Source organism: Mesoplodon mirus (assembly GCF_964341445.2).
Source record: "Mesoplodon mirus genome assembly, chromosome: 1".
Classification (NCBI taxonomy): domain Eukaryota; kingdom Metazoa; phylum Chordata; class Mammalia; order Artiodactyla; family Ziphiidae; genus Mesoplodon; species Mesoplodon mirus.
In genome coordinates, this window is record NC_138976.1 from 42,841,134 (window position 1) to 42,858,692 (window position 17,559).

Here is a 17,559-nt window from a genome sequence, read left to right on the forward strand (position 1 = left end):
AAATTAGAAGCCCAGCATGCAGGCAGCAGCTTTTAAAGTACAGAGTTAAACCTATTTCAGGGAAAGACTGGAAGACGGATGATTTCATTTGCTCTCTGTGTGCTGAACCTTGGGGTGTAGAGTCAGTTAAGGAATGCTTCTTTGCTATAGTCTTCTGGAACTCATGAGTGGAATCCCCTTTGGCTATCACCGCCAGGAGATCTGGGTCCCATGCTTCAGGCAGCAGCCACAAAAGCTGGGGTGCAAATGTATGTACAAACTTTTCCAGGCAGATGCCGGTGACTTGGAGTGGGCTGGAGGCAGAAGCCAGGCAGCCGGCCCCTAGTACCTGCTAAATTAGAAGCTTGGTCCTCAGACAGCAGCTTTTTCCTTTCCTTTCAAGGAAAGACTAGGAGATGGGCAATTTTGCCTGCTTCCTCCGAGCGGATCCCTGTGGGGATAGTCATAGCAAGTGACTGCATTCCCAATAGGAACTGCTCCTCTGGTTGGCATGGTCTTATAGGTCTCATGGACACAAGCCCCACTGGCTTTCAGAGCTAGGTGTTTTGGGAGCCTATCCCTCAGGAAGGAGTCAAAGTTGGGGTGCTAGATGTAAGCTCCAAATGCTTCACTCCTCAGATAGAACCTGAGAATTGGGGGTCCTCTCCCAATTGTGTGGTGCTATGTCAGGGGTGGAGTTTTTGACAAGTGTGTCTCAGCCTTTCCTACCCCCTTTGATGTGGATATTTCCTCAACTGTCCAATGTGTATAAGTTGCTCAACTAGTTTCTGGATTGTTTTTAGAGGGAAGCATTCCATGTGTAGGTATACATTCAGTGTGCCCATGGGAGGAAGGGACACTTCCTATGTCACCATCTTGGTTGACTCCCACCCCCGGCTCCTTTTAGCAGACAATCGTCTTTAGGAAGCAAGATCTAGATGTTAAGTGTGCTCACTGCTATGTGGACATACAAGTATGTTTATATACACGCAAATGCACATTCAAACATATGCATATTTACATGTAATTTCTGTATCAACCTATATATATTAGAAACTATGTACTATACCCATATCTTTAATTTCAATCAATACCATGGAGTTCAATCTAGTTTTCTCCCTTTCTAGAAATTACTCTAAGTCAGTTCCTCAAGTCTGAAAAAAGTGGCAAAGCATAATTATCAATACATTTATATATATGATCAATTCCACTGTATGCAATCTATCTTTGCATTAGTTTCTAGGGCTGCTGTAATAAATTACCACAAATTGGGTGTTTTATGACAGACATTTATTCTCTCACAGTTCTGGGGACCAGAAGTTTAACTTCAGTATCACTTAGCTGAAATGAAGGTATTGGCAGGGCTGCACTCCTGAAGGCTCTAAGGGAAAATCTGTTCCTTGCCTCTTCCAGTTTCTTGTGGCTACTGGAATTCCTTGGCTTACAGCTGCATCATGCCAACTTCTATCTCTGTCATCACATCACTTTCTCCTCTTCTGTGTGTGTCCAATCTCCCTCTGCCTCTCTTGTAAGGACACTTAGGATGATATTTAGGGCTCATCCAGATAATCCAAAATTATCTCCTCATGGAAAGATTCTTACTTAATCACATCCGGAAAGATCTTTTTTTTCCCAAATAAGGTAATAATTACAGGTTCTGAGAATTAGGACCTTGATATGTTTGGGGCTATCATTCAGCCCATTACAGTCTCCTATCACTGACACCCACCTCCCCCATAGTCCTGATCTCCATGTCCTTTACAATTTTTCAGCAATGCTTAGCATACTTTTTGCTATTTTTAATTAGGTCTTCACTTTCAGATTTTTCTCTCCTTTCCTGAACTCTGCCTGCTCACGTGTACTCTGTTATTATTTCTTCCTTTGGTCCTAATATCTGTTTTGTGCTTTTTTTTTTTTTTTTTTTGGCGGTACATGGGCCTCTCAGTGCTGTGGCCTCTCCTGTTGCGGAGCACAGGCTCACGGGCCCAGCTGCTCTGTGGCACGTGGGATCCTCCCGGACAGGGGCACAAACCCGTGTCCCCTGCATCGGCAGGCGGACTCTCAACCACTGCGCCACCAGGGAAGCCCTGTGCTTTTGTTTTATAGAGGTTATTTTTTAATAAATTTTTTGAAATCCCAAAAAAAATGTTTCTGATCTGTTTTTCATCTGCCTCTGCCTTTTGTTTTTGTTCATTAATTTCCTCGAATATTTGTGTGTAAATACTACTGTGCAGTTTCTTTTTTTATTATTAAATCATTCAGTGAATGCTTTCTGAGCCAGTAATTTGTATGTGGTGTTACAATAGCACTCTAGACTATCAGGAAGCCTCACTGATTTGCAGTTAAGCCACATGTGATATGCCTGTGTGAGTATGCAAGAGAAGTTACCTTTCTACTTCCTTTACTGACAAAGATTACCAGTTACTAAGCTGCTAACATCTATAGCATCTCCTCTCTCTTACATGAGTAACAAAAACAGCATTTTTGCATGGTTTCTGAGAGAGTCCCACCTCCTCTGCCTCTCCAGGATATTAACCAGGTAGGTTCCCACAGCCAGCCTGTGTGCCCCACTCTTAGCTGTTATTCCAAAGGAATCCCTAGTTTTGTCCTTCAGATCATGCCAACTACTTTGGATAACACTGTGCTTTGATCGTTTACTTCTTCTGTTTATACCAGGAAAATCTTGGAATCCATTCTCAATGTTCTCTCTCATCTGGGTCCTACTGTTACAGTGTTTGGCTGCCTTTTTTTTTTTTTTTTTTTTAAGGTTATAAAGGTTTCCTATTTTTTAAGAAGTTGAGAGGATTCTGTTTCTCATATTCCTTATAGTTTTCAATTGGTTGTAGACAAGAGAAGCAAGCAGCAGAAATATCTTTAACTCCAAAAACCAGAAGTCCTCTAGATTACACATATCGCTCACATGTGTGAGGATGTATGTTTATCTTTTGTAAAAAGAAAATGTTTTAAAAGAGTAAACCCATCTAAAGTTCCTGGCACTAGTACCTCATGACACAGGCCTCTCTAATGGGTGGTGATTTTACAATGAAGTCAGTTCCCACCTCTCCTGTGCACTGCCAAACCAGCATATGAAGTCGACTGGGTTGAGGCAGCATAATTTCTGCTTTAGCACCAAGTACAGCCCTCAGGAAGTTTAAGGTGCAATACTACCAGACAATAAACCATCATAATTCTAAACTATATTTTAATCTACTTTTAATTTACATTAACTTTTGTTTCTTTTACTCAGTCATAAATGCATACCACTTGAGAATAAAATAGCCGAACAAGGTTTTTATTAAAACTAACAATCTTCTGCCCACCCTCTCCTGCCAATTCCATTATTCCCTCTCTTCCCAGAGGTAGTGTCTTCCACTTCTTCTTAGCTCTTTTGATATTTACCTCCATATCACCAAATAACAAGCTTATAGTGCTACTTACTTCATATTTTTTCAGTTTTACACGTTACCTGACTTACTCCAGCTTCAAAAGGAGATATGTGTAAAAAAGAGATAATGAAAAAAATATGAAGTAGCAGCTATAAGCACATATAAATTATACGCATATATACACTTCTGTCCTCTCACCTCCAACACAGTTAGATCAAAATTTTGAATATTATCAATGTTCAGCACCATTATGATTAAGTAAATTACATTCATATTTGGGCCATGGATAACTTTTGCAAACATGGAAATAAGTATTACTTTCATATATATTCTGAAGTTAATCACTTCTTACTTTTTGTTTGCTTTATTTGTATGTACTTAACACTTTAATTCAACCCCAAATCCTTTGCCAATTCTCTAAATTTCTTTTTTCTACATTAAAGAGAACAGCTATTGTGTCAATTTCATTGGTGACAACAGATCTTGTATCTACTTTGTGCCATCTACCCTCAAGCCTTGTGACTTTGTTCAATCTGGACTTGTCCTCCATGTATTATGCTCAGATATATAGTATCTTATGATCTTGCTGCACTATCACCCTACGATTTCCTTCATTATTCTCTTATGCTGGATTCTTATACTCCTTGAAGTCCATACTTTCCTTTACCTTGATTTACTCCCTTGTTTTTTTTGTTTTTTTTTTTTTGCAGTACGCGGGCCTCTCACTGTTGTGGCCTCTCCCGTTGCGGAGCATAGGCTCCAGACACGCAGGCTCAGCGGCCATGGCTCACGGGCCTAGCCGCTCCGTGGCATGTGGGATCTTCCCAGACCGGGGCATGAACACGTGTCCCCTGCATCGGCAAGTGGACTCTCAACCACTGTGCCACCAGGGAAGCCCTACTCCCTTGTTTTAATGGAGCACATTCCAGTAGCCTTGAAAAACTTTTGGGGAGATTAATTTTGTAAGATTTTAAATACCTGAAATTATCTTTCTTTACAATTAAATGATAGTTTTGGAAAAGGATTCAATGATTAGAAACCATTCCCCCCGCAAATTCTGAAAACACTGGTCCACTGCTTTTCTTTTAATCACAACTCTACTGAGATATAATTAACATACCATATAATTCATCTATTAAAAGTGTACAACATAATAGTTTTTTAGTATATTCAGAGTTATAAAACCACCACCACCATGAGAAACAGAACATTTTCATCACCCTAAGAAAAAACTCCATATACATTAGCAGTCCTCCTTCTTCCCACCCTCCTCCAGCCCTAGGCAACCACTGATCTACTTTCTGTCTCCCTGGATTTGCCTACTCTGGATGTTTTATATAAATGAAAATCATATATGATCTTTTGTGACTGGCTTTTTCTACTTAGCATGTTTTCAAGGTCCCTCCATGTTGTAGCAGATATTAGTACTTCATTTAATTGCCAAATGCTACTCCATTGCATGGATGCACAACATTTATCGGCTCATCTGCTGAGGGACACCTGGGTTGTTTCCACCTTTTGGCTATCATGAATAATAGTGTTGTGAGCATTACTGTACAACTTTTTGTGTAGACATATGTTTCCATTTCTCTTGGGTGTATATATACTCCTAATATTAGAATGGCTGGGTCATGTAATCAATCTACATTATACGTTTTGAGACACTGCAAGATTGTTTTCCAAAGCAGTTGCATTATTTTATACTTTCACCAGCAGTGTATGAAGGTTTCAGTGCCTCCATAACCTCACCAACACTTGTTACTATCTGTCTTTTTGATTACAGTGGTTGGGAAGTGGTATCTTTTCATTTTGATTTGCATTTCCCATGGCACATCTATTTTTTCACATGCTTATTGGCCATCTGTCAATCTTATTCAGAGAAATGCCTAATTTCTATACATCCCTTACCTATTTTTTCATTGACTTAATTTTTCTTTTTATTGATTCTTAAGGTTTATGTCTAGGTTTTAGAGTTTCATATTTTTAGTTCTTACATTTATGTCACTGATCCATTTTGAGTTGATTTTTGTTTATGATGTGAATAGGGGGTGGGGGAGGGTACCAAACTTTATTCTTTTGCATGTGGTTATCCAATTGTCCCAGTGTCATTTGTTGAAAATACTTTTCTTTCCCCATTGAATTGTCTTGGCACTCATGTCAAATATCATCTGACCACAAACATGAGGGATCACTTTTGGATTTTCAATTTTAGTCCACTAATCTATGTCTATCTTTATGCTAGTTCCAAACTCTCTTGATTAATGTAGCACTGCATTAAGTTTTAAAATCAAGAAGTGTGACCACTTCAACTTTGTTCTTTGCTCCACTAACTTCTAGCTTCCATTCCTGTTGTTGAAGTTTGATTACATTCTGTCTTGATTCTGTGTGTGCAACTTGCTTTTCTCTTTCAAATCTCTTAGGATCCTCTACTTTTCCCCACTATTCTGAAATTTCATGATGATATGCCTTGATAGAAGTCTACTTTCATCCTAATTGTGCTGGGTAACTCTTTACTGGCCCTCTTAACCTGGGTATTTGCTTCATTTCCTTCCAGGAAATCTTCGTAAATGATCAAGTGATTTTTTTTTTTTTTTTTGCTTCTATTATCTGATCTCTATTTCTGGAAAAACTTTTACCAATTTATCCTTCATTTATCTTGTTTATTTATTATTTATCTTTATTAGACAATGGACCTTCTGGACTGATCCTATAGTATTTTTACTTTTTTCCTCTTTATTTTCAACCTGTTCATTTTTATTCTACTTTCTCTAAGATTTCCTCAACTTTATGTTCTATATTTTCTATTTTTTTAATGATTTCTGCTCTTATATCGTGAACCTCAAATATACTCTTTTTTCCCTTTTTTTAAATAACATCCTATTTTTGTTTTACATACGCATTTTTTTTTCATTTTTTTAAAGGTTTTTGTTTGCTTGCCTGTTTTGGTCTTTTTTATAGGCTAGACATTTCCACCCATGACTATATACTCAGGCTTGAAACTAAAGGACCAAAACCTCATTAAGAGCTCTGTGAATTAGGTTAGGCTTTTCTACCAAACCATTTTATCAGGAGAACTGCTAATACCAATAAATTTAGATTTTGCTGATGCTTTTCTCCATCTCTTGGGCTTGCCAGATTTCCCTAAGAGTCTTCCAAATTCTTAGGTGAAGTGCAATAGCCAGGCTGCACTGTTTTGGAAACTGAGTAGGGGGGAAAAAACAGCTAGAGCTTGACGTGGTGTGCAGGAAAGGGGAGAATAGGTGTTACAATAAGTATTTAAATTACCACTTAGCTCCCCATAATGTGTACCATTCAACAGTATCTGGTATCTTCTCAATTCAGAATCTCTCTGCTCCCCTATTCCAGAGAATAAACTTTTAGTATTCTGAGGCTCAGGAATGTTACCATGGAGAAAATGGGGAGGAAATCTCTGTTTCTAAACAGTTTTCAACCAGTTCTCATCACCATTAATTCTCATCCTCATTTTTAGAGGTACCTGGTATACTAAAAATGAGGCCCTTCAAAGGATCTGCAGTATAAACTGGACTGTATCTTGACTTTCCCAATCAGTGGCTAAGAACTCAGTTACTTGTGGACAGACAGCTCAATGTCCTTCCAGCTTCTAAAACTTTGTTGCTATTGTCTTCTTTTCCTTTTCCTCGTTATTGATCATACCTATTTTTTAAAAAAAATCCAAACACTTACCATTGTTTCATTAAGGTTTCAGAAGGTAAATGTATATCTTTAATCTACCACTTGAATCAAACGCCTTTTAAGTTTTTTTCAAAAGGATGACAGGCCTCTTTTTGTTTTTGTTGTTTTGTCCGTGTCGTGCAGCTTATGGGATCTTAGGTCCCCAACCAGGGACTGAACCCGTTACTTGAAGCAGTGAAAGCACAGAGTCCTAACCACTGGACCACCAGGGAATTCTCCAAGGCCTCTTGAAACTGAACATCAGATTTGGAGATACACTCCAAAAGTACCTACCAATTTCAGGCAACATAAAGTGTAATTAAATTTTTCATTTCCATTAGCAACTGTTAAAAATGCTCGCATCTTGGGCTTCGCTGGTGGAGCAGTAGTTGAGAGTCCGCCTGCCGATGCAGGGGACATGGGTTCGTGCCCCGGTCTGGGAAGATCCCACATGCCGCGGAGCGGCTGGGCCCGTGAGCCATGGCCACTAAGCCTGTGCATCTGGAGCCTGGTCTCCGCAACGGGAGAGGCCACAACAGTGAGAGGCCCACGTACCGCAAAAAAAAAAAAAAAAAAAAAAAAAAAGATGCTTGCATTCTAAAGAGTAAACCAAGTCTAACCCACAGATAACTATAAAAGAATATGGGAAAGAGAAATAAATTTTGACAAGTAGAACATGGAAAATCTCATTGGAAGAAATTATCTGAACATTATTTTGAAGAATTCCACGGACGTATAAAAAGAAGTATAGAATTCACAAGCAATACAACAGCATAAGCAAACACGAGGAGCAACATGTGCTTCACTGGATCCTCTTCTTGTTTTTTCAACAAAGTTCTAACTCAAGGTCCTGAACTCAGCAAGCCCTGACCATATCCACTCCTTCAATTTTAATTAGCACTTAACATGAAAATAACTCCAAAACCTGCTCTTCCATCCATTTTCCAGAGCAAAATATTTACTTTGTCGGTGGACTGTTCCATGTCACCACGTCAAAAAATCCCATTTGTCATACCTGAGCTGCCTTCCTTAAGCATCTCTTGTTCCCAAACCATTTCTGCCTCCTTCATCTTCAACACATCACATCCACTGAGTAAACCCACCAGCAAGTAATCCTTGAATCAAGTTTGATTCTTCCTACTTTCTCCCTTTACACCACTGTTTCCAAGTTCCCACTGATTAAGTAGCTTTTCAATGAGAAGCTAAAATTAATGCTCAGCAATTTCAAGCTTTACACAGTCACTTTGTCACTAGCTGGGGTTGTACTAATATTAAGAAGGCAAAATGAATAACCTGAGACCAAAACTAATCTATACTATGGCTTTATCACAATTTTCTTAGAATAAACATTGCTGGGAAGGCATTCACTTTTTTATTATAGAACTGTTTAGCTTCATGCTTCAGTTGGATAATTACAAAGTTAAATTAAGTGAGCTTAAACAGTGTTTAACTAAGCACAGAGTGAATACTCCCTAAATTTAAAACTTCACTTGCTTAGTTTATTCAAACCAACTTTATGCAAACCATCTTCCCAAAGCTTACTCATGAACAGCCCATAAAACCAGAGAAATAGTTGAGAATATACACACAGGTTTGTTTGTTTGTTTGTTTAAGTGCTGACTGATCTGAACTACAGGGAAGCCACAAAGCACATGGGCAACTAATGCTCCCATGGCAATTATTATCCTCAGTTATAGACCAGAACAGCCCACAGTAGTCAGGATATGGCAAAAGGAGCATCAGAATAGAGTCATTTGAAAGACTCTTGTTTCGCATCATAATACCCTATTGATACATAACCAACCAAACAAATTACTTGGAAGCAATGTATTTTACAGTGGTTTTCATAAAGTATTCTTGCACTAGATTACAAAGTATTGAAGAGTTGTAGATATGTTTACCTCTCTGTAAACATGTACTAGATAGCTTTCTATGCATAAAAACCTTTTTCTTTTTTAAGGTCCCATGGTTATAAAATGTCACCTAGTCAATCATCTAATAGTCACTTATCTTCCCCTCTCCTGGAGAAAATGAGAAAATGGTAATGAATTAATAATGAATTTATAAGTTCAGTATAATTATTAACCATAAAGATAATACTGATTTCCTAAACCAAATTACCTTTTGGACTGCTCCACTACCTAACCTTTGATTAAGAAAAAAATTCATGGGAAGGGGAATATCACAACTTCTGTCCCTAAAAGGAGGGGAAAGGATGAAAAAGGAAAGGAGTGTGAATCAATAAAACTGGATTTCCTGGTCAGAGGACTAACAACTGTGAAAAACTAATTTTAAAATACAAATATCATCTCATTTTAATGGTTTTAAGGATAACCAAAATTGCTACACATTACTAAAATGCTAACTCAGTCGGAGCTTTTACAATAAAAGTACACTATTCCTTTTATTTTTAAGGCCTAATTCATTAATAAAATCTACTGCCTGTCAACAACGTACCAAGCGCTGTAGAGACAAGCAAAGAAGAGACTCTAGCCTAATAGTACTAAAAATCTCATGGAAAGACAAAAGGTAAACTATAATATAATATACTAAAAAAATGTAACAAAGGCATGTATGAATGCAATGAGGCCACAGAGGGAATACCTAGGCCTGCCTGGTGGAGTCAGGGAAGACTGTAACGGAGCTGATGATCTCTCAAAGGAGTAAAGGGGAGACGTGATTAAAAAAGAATGATTTACTGCTGACATCACAGCCTGATCACGAGACAGGGTAAAGACTCAGAACCCAAACAGTAAGATACAGGAGATGGCAAACTGGTCTAGAAAAAATTTAAAAAGAAGGTACCATAAACACTCTATGTAAGTCTATGGAGCAAAACATTCCAAAGTCTGCATAGATTGACTTAATGGATATTTTAGAACAAACCAAACACTATACATGCTGGATGGGAAAGAACAAAAAAAGAGTAGGAGCAAAACAGACAATTACCTCCTTTTGTAGTATCATTCTGGGCCTGGATGCCATGATGCAATGAATTATGAATGGCAGAAAGAAGATCTGCTGCTTGAACCATCAATTTTTGAGCTTCTGCAACAGCACTGGTCTAGCAAATAAATCACCAAAAACATTCTTACATATTCTTTCACTGAAAGATATACATTAAATAGGAAAATCCTATAAACAATAATGAAATTAAATGCTTGTTGTAATGACATTGGTTTTCACAAACTATTCACTTAATATAGGATGCCCAGATCCTGTTAGGATAGAAATAATTTTTTTACCCATATCTATACAATGTAGGAGCCATTAAAGAACAATAGGAAACATTTCTGGTTTATTCTACTAATCTCATGTTTAAAAAAAAAAAGAGAGATGCAATCAACTAGAAAATGGGAAATTGCAACATTCCTACTAAATCATTCATCAAGGTGAAATTTTAAAAAAAGAACAGAATTACAGAAGTTAGTAAAGGTTAGATCTCTACTTACCACTTATTAACCATTTACAAATTAGTCTGTAATTTACTTAGAGTTAATGCAATATACACACAAAAATATTCACCATCTATTCCACACAAATCTAAGTTAATTATTTAACTGAATGAAAGAGGCCTACCTAAAACTCTCATTTTTAATTTCTCCAATTCACAATAACTACCCAGAAGCAATTTCAGCTTCTATTATTTTACCAACTAATATGTAATATGTTATTTTTATATCAACAACAGACATGGACATGTTATGGAGCAGAATGTAAAATTCATGTGACTTTTGGAGAAAATCAGGGATACTCTGATGTAAACACACCAAATACTGAGTGCTGTGTATGTGTGCATATACATTTCAATGGAAAAGTCTCAGAACTACCAAAATAAAGCATTCCATCGAAAACAAAAACACTAAAATTTAGGTTATAGTAAATACCCTTACCTCTTTCTTAGTAAAAGCTATAAGCACTGTCAGTAACACTCGAGTAAATTTCACTCTGCTGAATACTGCTAAACATTGTTGGTGCTAAAAAACAAGAAAGGACTAAAAGTTAAAAGATGCAAAGTCTGTCAAAGAAATTTCATTTTAAAATATAGTATTTTAAGTCCTATATCTCAGTGTTAATAACTCACTATTGAATACATTACAAACACCTTCACTTATAGTCTTTTAAATGTCTGAAAAATGAGCTGCAGAAAACATAATAAAACAAAGCCTATTTTATTGAAATAGAAATACATAATAAAGCTTATGTATCAAGAGGACTGATTTTTCCCTAAGTCAGGAGTTACACTATTATTTCAAAACTGATTTAATTAGCATTTTTAAAAGGACTGATAAAAAGGTGCTTTAAGCAGAGTCAGAAAATTTAGGATCTTAACAAAGGTTTGACAACTTTTGATACTGTGTAAGTTCTTGAATTCTGCCAACTTCTGGTGGATCATCTGTTAAAAAAAAATCATTTTTTTCTTCCTACCTCACAGGAATATTGAAGAGCTTTTGAAATCATGTATTTGAAAGAGCTATATTATAATTCTATCAAAATAAATACAAGGGAAATAAACTCCCTTGCAATGTCCAATTTGTAAAGAAATACCTTAAAAAGGGCTTCCATAAATTATAACGTAGTTCATAAAACTACAACATTAACTTCTCTGATATTATCTACCAGAAAATAAGTTCAATTACTTCTAGTTCAACTTCTGGATCTCTTTCTTCTCCCTGTCGACTTCGAGTACTCTAAAATTTTAAAAAAGGTATATTAAAACACACACAAACCTGTAAAAGCATTAGATTACAATTATACAACATAAAGCAATAAATTAATTTATTGAGTATATGCAAGAATCTATTTGAAGAAAAATATTTGGAAGGAAAAAGCCGTATCAATTATTTATTTTCCTATTAATACTATGTACAGAAAGTTCATTTTGATATAAATTATAAAGATCACACAAAAGAATAAGGTATTAAAAACAGCAAAAGCAAAACAATGAAAAACATAAGCAGAAGCACATGGTACATAGTACTTCCTGCTTTTAAAAAATCTATTAACTGAAATTCCTGATGCTCTCCAAACTAACCCTGTTAGAAAAAAAAGTAACCTTTACAAAATCACATCATAAAGTCACATGGTAAATACTGATCAGTTCTATACTAAAATGCAAAACATCTTTTTAATACATGTGTTACATATGGGTGACTATTCTGACAAAATTCCAAGGCAGTACCACAGGAAGGTCTGGTAGATCGGGGTTCTAGCCCTGGAGCTGCCACTAACTAATGGCATGCCCTTAATAAGACTCAAGACAGGTTACTTAACTCTTTTCAGCTGTATTTTCTTCATCTAAAAGTGCATTTTATTGCCTAATGCACTGAATAACTGTAAATATCCAATAAGACAATAATGCAAAATTGTTTTGACAAACATGCTGTGTTATACAGGTATAAAAAATAGAAGAAATGTAACTTTTTATCATTTTTAATTTCTATGAGAACAAAATCATCAGGATCATCTGGCCAAAGGATGTCATTCATGGAAGGCTTTTATCAGATTTGAGGAGCTTCCATTTACTGAGCTCTTCTGCTATGTTCTAGACAGTGCCCTAACTATTAATGATACAAAGGTGAAGAAGGTAGTCCTTACCTTTGAGGAATTTAAAATTCTAGAATCTTATGCTATTCTTAAAATAGCATACTAAAATTTTAAAACACTGGCAAAAAATTGAAAAAATTTGAAAGGGTTAAATTTTCAGTACTTGAAAGTAACACTACTTCACAAGAAACCCCTCTAGCAGTGTTCTAATTCATTACCAAAAAACAGTACAGCATATATAAAGAAAGTTGGTGGTCCTACCTACACTAGCTATTTGTAATTAGCTAAAGTTAACCTGACATTTAGAAGAATATAAATATCCTATACCAAAGAAAAGAGAAAAAAATATATACCTTTACTCTTCTTTGCATGTCATCCTCCACATCTTTTAGCATGCCTAGAAAGAGAGACAATGATTTTAAAAGGAAACAAATCCAAATGTAAAATTTGTGAATTATATTTATAAATGGTTTTACCTGTAACTCGAAGATCTGTCACACTGTTGGCCATTTTAAATCCATAAGTCATTGACTGAAAATCTTCCTATACAGAAAAGCAGTAATTAGGCCCTTGAATAGTAGCAAAACCTTTCATTATATTTCTCTTACAAAATCACTATTTGCTAATAAGAAAACAGTAATGGAATGTCACCCTAAATATTGCTATCATACATCCAAGCTTTCTTTACAGGCATACCATTAAAACACCACATTCTAATGTTGTCTCTGTCCCCTTAATTTCAATTGCTGTCCTCAGGCTATTTAAACATACTTGCATTTAATATGTTCATTTGCAAAATAATGCTTATGATAATATCACAAATAATCCCCACTTACAAAGAATTCTCACATTCACAGGTGAACAATAAATATGTAATAATTACTATTTGCAAAATTTAAACAAGACTCTTCAAAACTTATTATATGTCATTTTACACACTGTTAGGCTAAAAGGTTAAGTCTTCTCAAATAGAATTACTCAGTGACAGCAAAACCACATTCCCGCTTCTGCCCACTGTAACGAAAACAAATGATTCATACATGGATTCCCACTCCCCAAATCATTTAAAACACTGCTGGGATATTAGCAAATTAAGTGGTTTGCTGGATTCACTATGAAGAGTTTAATAATATCTGGCTGATTTCAGCTATGAAGTTAGAAGCTCTATTAAAGGAGTGTTTCTGCCATATTACGATTCTTACAAAAATGTATATAAAAGCCTAATATAATGAAATAACAGATATTCACAGCAGTGGCCAGAACTATAGTGAAATTTCTGAACTCTTAACAAAAACATCAGTAAGCATGCAATTCATGTCAGGTACTATATCTGACAAACAGAAAGAAGTACAAACAATGTCTTTAGTCTCAAAGAACTCAGAATTGTATGCCTCACAGGACTGGGTCTTTCAAAAGTCTCAGGTTGTATTACAAAGCTATAAACTTATCCTCCAGATGAAGTTTATACTCTATCTCTACTTGGACATCAAACAGGATTCTCAAATTATACATGTCTAAATAGGAACTCTCCTAGTGTTTACCACATTGCTAAAAGGCACCCCCATCCCTTTACTCAGGCTGAAAACCTGCATTTCAAGTCATCTTGTTTTCCTGAAACCCATATCAGATCCATCAGAAAACACTGTAGGATCTATCTTCAAATTCTAATCACCAAGTCTGACTCCTTTCACAGCTATCTCCAGTTCAAGGATCCACCATCTCTCACTTCTATAACTGTCTCCAGACAGGTCCCCCACCTTCCACAACTGTCTGCTATATAATTTATTCACCACCAAAAGCCAAAGGGATTGTTTTAAGATAAGCCATTTCATGTCACTTTCTACTCAAAACCTTTCAGGAATTTTCTTCCTCACAGTAAAATTCCCCCATGGCCTCTAAGGCCCTCCATCATGTGGCCCTGGTCTCCCTCTCCAACCCCATTTCCTACCTACCACTCATCTCCATGTTCACTGCACTGCAACCACACAGGCCTTCTTGTTGTCCTTCAAGCATATCAAACACACACTCTTCTCAGGACCTCTGTACCCACTGAACCCCCCTCCCCAAACTGATTTTCTTCAAAATATTTACAAAGCTCCATCCCTTACTATATTCCAGCCTCTGTTTCAATGTCAATTTCTCATACAAGGGTTTACCCTGTGCATTCTCTCTAAAATAGCACCCTCCACCACTTTATATCCCCTTTCCCTACTTTACTTTTCTTCACAGAACTTGTCACCACCTGACATTATATATGTAATTTGTTTACTTACACCTTGACTATTTGTCCCAAGGAATGCATAATCTCTGAGCTCAGGGCTTTGTTGTATTCGTGCTTTATCTCTAGGGCTTAGAATAGCGCTTGGCACAGAGTACTGTTCAAACCTATTTGTTGAAGGAATGATGAGCTACTTCAGGGCAGGGGCCATTTGGCCGTTAACCTTACTAAGAACATCAGGCTGGTTACAAGTTACATTGAGGAGTGGTGGAGATTGTGGCAAATGAGAGAACATACGTGTCATCTAAAGGAAGTAGGCCGCTGCTTACCCTCTTATGGTCATGAATGAATACAGCACTAGTTTGGTAAGGTCTCCTAGGTTTTCAGAACAAAAACCTAATTTAAAGTAAAATCATCAGACTTTTTAATGTTACCAAGTTTTAAAAAATTAAGCAGACCAACACTGTGTAGAAAAAACAAAATGGGGGGAAAAAAAGCAACCTGTAAGCCCTATCTGTGGACCCTTAAGTTTGCCAAGAAGAGTCTAAGGAAAAGCATTCATCTGGGAGACTATCACAGGTCTGTGTAATAAATACAAACCTCAGTAACAAGAACTTAATCTAAGTCATTGGAGGTCTGAAGCAGAAGAGTTATGTCAACAGATGCTGCCGTTAAAATATCACTACTGAAACTCTGTGGACTTAAGGAGGACAAAAATCAAAGTAAACCCAGAGAGACCAGATACTGGATACCACCCAACAGTCCAAGCAGGAGCTGATGGTGAACGGGACTGATACCATAACCAGAAATGATGAGAAGCTATTGAAATCAGCATATATTTAAAAGGTAAAGCCAACATGATGTGCTGAAGAACTGAATATGAGGTAAACTGTAGTACAATCAAGGGTTTTCCGTCTGAGCAACTGGTAAATTATGATGCCATTTACTCAGATGGGGCAGTCTGGGAGGAGCAGGTTTAAGGGCAGAAATGGAGTAAAATTTTAACTATATTAAGTTTGTAATTCCTTTGGTCATCCAAGGGAAGGTTTCAGGAAGGCACTTGCTTTAGTCTGAAAGTCAGAGGAGGAAATCAGGATTAGAGATATCAATTTGGACTTCATCAGCTTATAGTTGGTATTAAAAGCCACAGAATTAGAGGAAGTCAACCCAGGGAGAGCCCAAGAGAACTGGAGATCTACAGGAGCAAGTACAGGAAATGGACTCACCAGCGAGAAAGAAAGAAATCCAACAGATTGTCATAATAGGAAGATAAGAAGAAAGTATTTCAAAAAGTGGTCAGTTGAGTCTAATGAAGCCGACAGGCTGAAGAGGGAGGAGTGAGAACACTGGATTTAGCAAGACGGATATCATTAAGGAGCTTGCTAAGACCAGTTTCTGTAGTGGTAAAAGAATGTCCAATTGGTGTGGGCGAGAAGAGAATCAAAGAGAAAGTAAAATAAATCAATATTAACAGCTCATTCAAGGAGTTTTTGATACATGTAGGGTAGCAGAGAAATAAGACTGTAGATATAAGGAGCCGTGGAATCAAGGGAACTGCGGTGTTTTGGTTTTAAATTGAGTCATGTAAAAACATGTTTATATGCCAGTAAGAATAATCTTGTAGTGAAGGATACAGCAGCAACACAATACAAAGAAAGGGATACTAACTGCAGTAGGCTAGAGGGGATAGAATCTAGAACACAGTGGAGGGGCTGAGAGCTTAGAATGTCACAGGGATACTTTCATTTTAACAACAACAGAGTGTGTGGATACCATAACAGGTTAGCATTTGTGATAATGAGAAGATGGGATACTTCTAATTGCATCTGACTGTATCTAATATCCCATTATGGTAGAAAGCAAGCTGACAATGAGAGTTGGCACTGGAGGTCTGAGAAGTAACACATGGGAAAAAGTCATCTTAGAGACTAGAAAAGCAAGTTTGCTACGGAAGTGTTGTAGAATAGGATTGTCTCTAGTGTTGAGTGCCCATCTGAGACTTGCAGTCCTAAAATTAAAGTGAGAACAGACACACAGATGTGAATTTTCCCTAGCTACCTTCTGTTGTTTGGGTGCAAGCAGCAAGTAGGCAGGTGGTTGGGGTTTTGTCAGATAAGTGACACATTATGAGATTAGAGGAGCAAGGGTGTTTGAAAAGTGATTTTAGCACTAACTGGGCCATGGAAATGAGAACATGAGGAAAGTAACAGAGAAAACTAAAGCGACAGCACCTATGAATTGGAGGTCTGTGTGGCACTAAAGGACAGAAGGAATAGGGGAATCCAACTAAGTGGTATGGATCAAAGGATAGTATGCTTGATATCAAGATTTTAGAGGTGAGTAATTAGTAGGGAAAAAATGTCCATTTCTGAGCAATGGACAAATCATTTTCTGAGCACCCTATGATGGCTGGTATAGGTTAAATACCAGGGATACAATGGTAAAATACTATCACTGCAATTATAGAGCTTATTATCAGGGACAGAAGTAAGATGTCTTGACAGATAAAGCCCATGTTCTTCACTTGTACTCTACAATATCTTTACAATACTACCAAGATATAACTGCAGAAAATTATAAGGGATATTTAGCATTCTATAAAACACAGCATTTGAAACAATGCAGCCTTACAAAGAAATTTAGAATAGTAAATATTTACAATCATAACTGTAACAGAACACCCAATATCAGAATTGAATGTGATTTCACCAAAGCAGTAATCTTGATTGTACTAAT

At 36.9% G+C, this 17,559-nt stretch overlaps 1 protein-coding gene across 3 annotated transcripts in view; it reads right to left on the reverse strand.

Moving 5' to 3' along the window:
- NAA35 (N-alpha-acetyltransferase 35, NatC auxiliary subunit) overlaps positions 1-17,559 on the reverse strand; it is a 101,016-nt gene that overhangs the window by 47,882 nt on the left and 35,575 nt on the right. For all 3 annotated transcript variants that reach the window (XM_082606446.1, XM_082606445.1, XM_082606447.1), the window contains exons 7-11: positions 13,082-13,148; positions 12,959-13,002; positions 11,699-11,749; positions 10,952-11,035; positions 10,008-10,122 (exon numbers count right to left, since the gene is read on the reverse strand). In XM_082606446.1, the coding sequence (XP_082462572.1) occupies positions 10,008-10,122; positions 10,952-11,035; positions 11,699-11,749; positions 12,959-13,002; positions 13,082-13,148 (361 nt within the window). The remainder of the gene's footprint in view (positions 1-10,007; positions 10,123-10,951; positions 11,036-11,698; positions 11,750-12,958; positions 13,003-13,081; positions 13,149-17,559) is intronic.